The following is a 9028-nucleotide window of genomic DNA, read 5'->3' as shown; positions in this document are numbered from 1 at the left end:
GCAGTTTTGAAAAGCCATGTGACAATAATCTTATCGATAACGTGATCAGACCTATTTTGTTTTGAAATGACAAAATCGCTTATCGCCTACAATATGCCTTCTAGTTTTTAAAACATTCTAATCGTGAGGATGATTTTGAATTTCATGAACGACTAATCAATCTTGTAGGCTTGCTTAATAAACACGTTGAATCACCATGGTTGCTTTTATATGAACTGCTTTGTTAACTGTCGGCAAAAGTATTGTTTTGAGTAGATGTAAAATGCAGTTTGTCTGTTTTGGTCACAATGCTAATGTTGTCGATATTAGGATATTTGGTTATTGATAGAAAATGGTTATTTTCATGAGTAATGTGGTTTTTCAGTCGGGACTCTGTTGACGCTTGCGTGGTTGTTCGAGACTTCACAGTCGATTTTTTAATTTTGTTTCACTTTAAACTTCTCAAAGGTGTATCTTTGATGGATACAAAGGCACTTCATTTAAATGAGTGTTGCTTAGTATTTACAGTGTTGCCTTGTCAACAGAATCTATACATTGTTTTCTTTTGTACTCAGATCCGATAAACATGTGGTTTTTAAAATGAACATCCTGTGGACTCTTATGTTTATTTATTGATGTACTTTACCGTTATTTATTTCGAGCAAATTTGGTTCCTATTGTTCATTAATAATAAAGTTTTTTAAGTAATATGTTGTTTGAAGAACTAATTTATACTCTTTCCATTTTAGTTCTAATTACAAAATTGTCTATGAAAAAGTTAGGGAATAGTTATAAGATAATGGAAAAGGCCTTTAGGCTGATTGAATAAATGAAAATCATTGCTGTCATACTGGTGGTTTGAAACATTTTTCTTGCCAAAACAATTAAGCATATCTTTCAGTCTTTTTTGCAGTCTAGCAAAAGAATGTTTTAAGTCTGACTTTTATCGATATCTTTGAGAGGATGTAGTTGCAATAGTAATCAAACATCGATAAAATTTGAGGCGTTCAGTTTTGTAAGTACAAAAGCCTTTTTCAAGTACATTTCTACACCATATTATCTATGTTTGTTTTTAAGCTGACATTAGTACCAGTTCTTTCGAATTTTATGCATTTCATCTGGTTAATGACATTTTGTTGGGCTGATATGTGTTGTAGCGACTCGGCATTAAGAACTGTGGTTGTGCATGAAATTGTAAACGTACGGCTGACTTTGATAAGTAAACCCAGCTTTCTCTTTCTCATTTTTCAGCTTGTAAATTAAATGTAATTACACATTTAACAAGATTCTTGGAAGATGAACAATTTTATAGAAGGTGCTCCTTCCAAGTTCGTTAATAAAAATGATATTAGCACTCATATTTCGCCAAATTTAACGCTACTTCGTAAGTCCAAGACACTTATGTCGAATGGGGATACATCAGCTTTTGTGGAAAAGTGGCAAAATAAAAATGCTACCAATAGACAAGATAAGGGAGCAAGACGCCTTGCCTTGTTTATCGAACATTTTAAAAGACGTGCAAAATCTGCAGATCCATCAAATAAAGCAGTCTTTTATAATGGTATTCAATCAAGAAACAATTTAGTCCCAAATACAAATATACTAAACAGTAATCAACTATATACTGAAAATTTATCTCACTTTAACACAAATATGTACAGAATAAACCAGAAAACCAATAGTCAAAATCATCTAGTTCAAGTAACATCAACTACTGTCCCCACAAATAATTCTTATTTATCCTCAAGGATGTCTAACTCGGCTTATGAAACAACTAATCTGATAAATTCACAATATATAGGGTCACAAATTTATAATAGACCTAGACCAGCATCATTTCATCCTTCAAGTCAATTAGTAACTCGTCATAATCCATACTTTTGCCATAATAATTCAACGTCATATTCTAATGAAGAGAATTGTAATCAAATTTCGCCATATACATACGGTCAAACTGATAATTCATTTTACGTGGAGCCTAGTCAACAAAATAAGATTAATAATGTAATAACGTATGATTCTATTTATGACTATCCACCTAATCTGTCGCCTTATCCTTGTCCTACATTCATACCATATGAAGATATTACACCGACTAATGAAAATGTGAATTCTTTCCTATCGAGTACGCAATCAAGAATTCGTCCAACTTCAGTAGACTTTTATCGTCTACGTAAAATGCATAAAGGTATGAAACAACTTTTTTCATTCAATGGAAGGAAAGAAAATATTAATGAACAATCTTTTTGTAATACTAAGCAGCTTGAAGAAAATCAAGCAAAACGTTCTTCATTTACCGAAAATAAACAATTAGCATCGCCTGTTACCAGTATTAATGATAAAACAGATCATACATCACTAAATGATTCATCAAACAGAAACTTCAAGAGAACAATACTAAGGTCTTTTAGTTGTAATCCTAGATCTAATTGTGATCATAGACGAAAAGTTAAACCACAGACAATAAAGTCACAGAATGTTACTGGAAATACTGCAGATAACTACGGCAAATGGATAGAATTAAATAAAAACTTAAGTTTGAGTAAAAATGATGCAAAAAGTCGGTTACACGTTGTCAGCTATTCTGAGACTGAACCTGTTAATTACATCACAATATCTGGCGTACAAGACAGAAAACCACTTCAAATAAATTCAAAGTTTAGTATGGTAAAATCATCATCTATTTGTCAAGTAAGTCATTTTTCATGATATTAACCAATGTCACAATTATTTTTATGCAGTAATCTTTTTTAACATGAGCTTTTATCCTAATCTTGATAGATTTTCGTCATGAATGTTTGAGCATATTTTTATCTATATCATCAAGCTCTAGAAAGAGAATTTAGTGGGAAAATTCAGTTGGTAAATTTCCAATAACCTAAATTTTAAAAATATATATTTATATCATTATTAGAAAGGTTTCAAAGTATTCTGTTCTTGATAATCTTAACTGAGCTTTTACTAGTCTTTGTTGGCTAATCAGGAGAACCCTAGTGTCATTTAATTAGTGGATACTCGAGATCATCTACATAATAGACGAAGTTTTTTCCTTTTGAAATATACATTGAATGGTGAATAGTCGGTTCTTTTTAGTATAAACTATGATATTCAGTTATTATGAACAGAATCAATGTTCCGGTAGCATTTTAGTGGTAAGTATAAAAAAAATTAATATTTCCGACTCATTATTAGTTAGTCTTTAAATGTCATATAAATTATTTGAGGAAAACTTATAATGTTATTTTTAAAAGATTTACTTATCTTTAAAAATAATTTATGAAGTTTTGTACATTTATAAATTATTTTATTAAAGTTGAATGCCCCTATTAACTGACATGTCAAATAGTTTTAAGTTTGAATTCGCTAAATATTGATTATTCCAAATAAATCTTGTGATCAAGAAAGCATTAATCTAATTAGTGAATTACTAACTTTGCGAATATTACTTAATTAACACTGATAAACTATAGATCACTACAACGTAGATGCCCACATGTAAAATACACTTTGACATGTCAACAGTCTTATTAGTTTTCAGGATATTAAGTGCGTGATATTAAAATTAATTAGTTTTGAAAAGCTATTTATAATACTGTTAATTTCTTTTATATATATATATATATATATATATATATATATATATATATATACTTAACAGTTGAGTGAATATGATTGATTATAGAAGTATATTTCAATTGCTTATTAGGTTTAATTCCTCTAACAGACTCTCAAATTGAAGTCCCTTCTTTCCCGACTCGATTCTGGTAACTTTTACAAAAGAAGTGTAATGTATAGCCTGGTACGTAAATTTATGTTTACTTACCGAGCCGAATTAATTTGCTTGTAAGTTTGACGAAAATGTAATTCTTCTAAATATAACCAGTGTACATTCTTCATAGTTCATCAAGTCACAGTCCTTTTTAGCGGAGAATTAATCACATAGTCAATTATCATAAAAACTGTTTAACAAAATATCAGAAACTGTCATATTAATAATGATCTTTCAGTAAGAGCCATAAAAATCTAAAAAATTTCCTCTGCTCAGGTATTTATCGAATTAACAATTTTATGTATTCTGTTCATTAATTACTTTGTTTCTGCCTATTACTCATTGTGCTTACTGGTTACTGTTGACTGAGTTTCGCTCAAAAACCGACATGCATAAAATTGCATTTTTTAAAACTACAAACATGAATTAATTATATTCCATCTGTGTATTTGCAATAGTTTATTTTTTTGTGTGATAAACTGTTTCATTTTGAACTTTAATATTAGTTAAATATGTGTTGTATGATATCTAAATAGTGGGATTAGTTATGTGAAAATTTGATGTTGTTTTGGTTTTTAGCAAATATTTGTATATTCCTGAACGTAAATGTTGATTTAGCAATCGTGTAACTGTAAAATTATCATGTATATTCAGTAGTTGGAAGTGATTAGTAGTAAAACCTTGATTTAAGTTTCATGGTAGCTGAAACTCATAAGTAAGGTGTAACTATTGTTTTGAGGGAATTGATGCTCCCTAAAGGTCTTGCAGCTATGTCACCCAGCTTCACAGTCTAAGACGGGTATCGAAGGATCGGTGGTAGGGCCTGCTGATATTTATTTTGATAATTTTATTACTTATGAATTTAGTTAAACTTGTGTTGTCCTAGATTATTGAATAAATTGTAAGAGAATTCCAGGAGAAACGTCTTTTGAAAAGTTAATAAACTAATGTACTGTCTGTAATATCATTTCGGTTGGTTACTTCGTTTTTTAAAAGTGCTAATGTACCCTCTATCTATTAAAGATGTTTATTGGTATAAAAACATTCATTCATGTTTATATGTTATTTCTGAGTACGGTCCTAATTGTTCACTCTATATCCATTTAGATATTTGGGCCGAAGTTATCCTCAATGTTGACAGTGTTATGCCCAGCACTTTCGATCACTTTTGTTCATTTTTGATGTATGAGTACTGTATATCACAGTAAAACTTATAAAATATTTTATTTCAATCCTTAACGTTTACTATATTTACGTTTTTCACCCAGCCTGTCAGGCTATACTCCACTGAACATGTCCATATCAAACTGTTGTGGATAAATTTAGCTTTGTTCAGCTACTTATATCCTTAGTTGCAATGAATTTCTAATAAAAAAGTATATATGAAGCTTTAGGAGAATACTTGACCTTTGTTCTCCTACTCACTTAGTCATTTATTTTTCAGTTTTATATTTTAACAATTTAACGTTTTGAAAAGTTGATTGTGGAGATTTTATGCTTGACTATTTAGTGAGCTGACATTTTTTCATCTTCATGTATATGACAGTTCTCTGTTTAGAGAGTCTGTCAGGTCTCAGCAACGTCTGTTTTTTAAGACAACACCTTATTTCTCTTCGTCACTGAACTGTGGATTTTATTTAATCATCCCACGTATTTTCATATTGTCAGAAAGCTGTTTGTAATACTGAGTAACCTACGTTTACATATTCTGTGTTAAGCTCATAATAGAAAAAGATAGTCTATTCAGATCTATTTCTCTTTGAAATTTAAAAGACCGCAAAACTATTCACAGAATTTCGGTGGCTAACCTTATTGATTAATTAGTCATCAGCTCGTTTTTATAGTGCGCATAGCTTTTATCCTTGAGTGAATTAAAATTATAGCTTAATGTGAAGAGACTCTCTTAGGTTATGCGATTTGCATGTGTTCACGTTTTAGATTAGAGTTAATCTACTTAATCAGCGTAATATATATCTTTCCTAAAAACCAGTCTTTTGAAATACAAAAAGGAGTTTGTCCTTGCATTGTTTAGTACAGAAATTCATATATGAAAGGATTGTAAAGCATAGATCAGTAGAACCCAATATAACGATACAAGAGCCAGTTGGATATTTTAAATACGGACTTTTCTCGACTACTAATCATCTGGTATATTAGTATTCAGTTGCTTTTGCCCCCATTTTCCATTCAACGGTATCTTTTATTTAGATGAATATGAGCAAACTTTATCCATTTTTATGTAGGTAATTTTAAAGCGTGATAGCTTTTCTACCATCAGCAATGTTTTAGTGGTTAAGTACAAATCGAAAGCTCATCACTTTCATTTGATCAAACAATGAATGAAATACATTTCACTTTAATAGTTAGTAAAATGTCGCTACTACATTTTTAGACAAATCTTGGTCAAGAGTTTATATAATGTATTACCTATCTAATGTGAGGATCGGAACTTTTACCCCCCCCTCAATCTCATCAAGAAAATCACTTAGGTTCAGAATAACTGCATATTTGTAGAAAAAAAGTAGGTGATAATTGGACTATACATCATTAATATTAGACTGTTTTCATTAATGTGGATAGTCATTCATACGACAGTGGTCATATATTACTAACATTTACCGTTTTACCAACAGGGTCTTTTTTCTAGTGTAGTAGCGTATGACGATAATAAATGTGTTGACATTTTTTTAGTAACAAAGGTTACTGATTTTAGTTTTTGTCTGAAAGGTTTGTTATTATATATATATGGATGGTTGATGTTAATGAGTTTCGGATGTACAACATCACTTATTATTCAAAAAAATGTATGCAATTGCATTATGATTTTTAAACTTGTTTATTCAATTTTCGGTAGACATTTACGATAAACAGAATGAACTATTTAGTATATGACTGGTTTGTTTCTTCATCGTGTACAATAAACTAAAGATAGTTATCATAATGAACTGGTTTCAGCTAAAATATCATTGAAACGTATATTGTACTAGATAGACATTTTGTCCTGGACTCCTTGATTATTCACGTTTATGAAATTGTATTTAATTAAAAATAGTTTCTAATGGAAAATATTTTGAAATTAGATTAACATTGACGTGCTACCCAACTTAATAATTCTTTTATTAGTTCGTTTTAGTCCATTACAAATTTGAACAGTATTTGAGCGAACAATTGTTTTCAATAACTTCATCATCAGGCTCTACAGTGATAAGTCCATAATTATTATGATATTTTACAAATGCCAAAATGAGGCATGTATTAATTAATTTGACAATGTTATATGTTAAAAATGGTGAACGTTTGCATCTGTTACGACATATATACTTCAAAATTGTGTTATTTGTAAATGAGAAAGGTCATTTAATAAAGGTCCAAAATGATTTGTACTCAAGTGTCCAGTCACCATCAGTATAATAGTAATTTAGGAAAAATGAAAATGCAAAAACATCATGTGGATAAAATAAAACCATGCTATCACTAGACATAGCATTCTTGTTCACTAACATCCCCCTGACTGAAACTATGGATTACATATGTGAACAAGTGCTAGAAAAGAAAATAGAGATACCGATTCCAATAAATAAAATGAAAGAACTGTTGAAATGTACTATGACTATCTACTTTAAGTTTAACAATGAATTTTACAGACAAGTAGATGGAGTAGCAATGGGATTACCACTACGCCCAATCCTTGCTGACATTTTTCTGGCCAAACTGGAGAATGGACCGTTAAAAGACACCCTAAGTAAGCTAGACTACTACTGTCGATACATAGATGACACACTAATCGTATGCGACGAAATGGTTGACAAACAGAAGATGTTGGACTTTTTCAATAACGTCCACCCAGCGATTCAATTCACCAGCGAGGAAGAAAAAGACAATAGTATAGCTTTCCTCGACGTCCTACTTTCTAGAAGGAGAGATGGTTCCATCAAGCGAAATATATTTAGAAAGAATACATGAACGGGTCAGTATACCCATTTCCAAAGCTTCACTCTTCAGTATAAAATAAATTTGGTTAAATGTCTCAGCCACAGAATCAAGCTATTATGTTCGGAGGACAGTGTTGATGGTGAAATAGGTATACTAAAAAATACATTGCGAAATAATGACTACCCAGATAAGTTCGTTACGAAATACCTAGCAGAAAATACTGTTAAAAAAAGAAGAAATTGTGACAAAGTGAGTAAAAAACGTTGTATCTGAAACTGGACTTCAAAGGTGATATAGCGGGTGATATTCTAACATGCTGACTGAAAAGATCGGTTGAAAGAATGTTTTACGCCGCCAAGCTACGCATCACTTTCTCAACTAAACCAGTACTTACACAATTAATCAAGGATAAGTTACCGAAGATGGGCTCTTCTATGTGTGTATACCAATTCAACTGCTCCTGTGGAGCTAGTTACATAGGCCGTACTCAGAGGGCTTTATCTTTGCATATTCGTGAACATGTACCAGCATGGTTGGGAAAAGGAGTCACTAAATCCATTAACAGCGCCATCCTTTCTCACTTGGTAGACAGTGAACATCATATCAAAATAGAGGAAGCCTTCTCTGTTTTATATCAAGTTCCGAAAACTCTCCCTCGAAGAGCTAGATTACGATTACTTTATACAGCCGAAGCCATCTGGATCAATTCCAGAAAACCAAACTTATGCATCCAAAAAAAGTATATCCAGCCACTATGTTTACCTTGGCCTACGACTGGATCACCGGTTTCCTAAACTAAATATTATAAACCTCCCCCTTTTTTTTTGTTGATCACCTCTATCTCAATCTTCACATCCATCATTCCCAATTCCTTTATAGTAATTATCCTGATAACATCCCTTTTATTACATATTATATTCACACAACAACCTTATTATTATTACTATTTATCATTATTATCTCAATTGAGAAGATTAAATTCTCCTGTTATGAATTTTATTCACACGATTTTTCGCATTTTCATTTTTCCTAAATTACTATTATACTGATGGTGACTGGACACTTGAGTACAAATCATTTTGGACCTTTATTAAATGACCTTTCTCATTTACAAATAACACAATTTTGAAGTATATATGTCGTAACAGATGCAAACGTTCACCATTTTTAACATATAACATTGTCAAATTAATTAATACATGCCTCATTTTGGCATTTGTAAAATATCATAATAATTATGGACTTATCACTGTAGAGCCTGATGATGAAGTTATTGAAAACAATTGTTCGCTCAAATACTGTTCATTTTTGAATATTCTATGGGGATCTTTAAATTGCATTACAAAT

General features: G+C 31.0%; 1 protein-coding gene across 1 annotated transcript; it reads left to right on the top strand.

The window, feature by feature from the left end:
* Positions 1 to 1275: 1275 nt before the first annotated feature.
* Smp_064900 (hypothetical protein) lies at positions 1276 to 2688 on the top strand (the record flags this gene model as incomplete). The annotated part of the gene is made up of 1 exon (XM_018789612.1): positions 1276 to 2688. One exon carries the CDS (start codon positions 1276 to 1278, stop codon positions 2686 to 2688), a length of 1413 nt encoding a protein of 470 aa, XP_018655037.1.
* Between the last annotated feature and the right edge of the window lie 6340 nt (positions 2689 to 9028).

This window comes from Schistosoma mansoni, chromosome W (assembly GCF_000237925.1).
Source record: "Schistosoma mansoni strain Puerto Rico chromosome W, complete genome".
Taxonomy (NCBI): domain Eukaryota; kingdom Metazoa; phylum Platyhelminthes; class Trematoda; order Strigeidida; family Schistosomatidae; genus Schistosoma; species Schistosoma mansoni.
The sequence above is the reverse complement of the archived record's forward strand: the minus strand, read 5'-3'. Positions and strand labels throughout refer to the sequence as shown.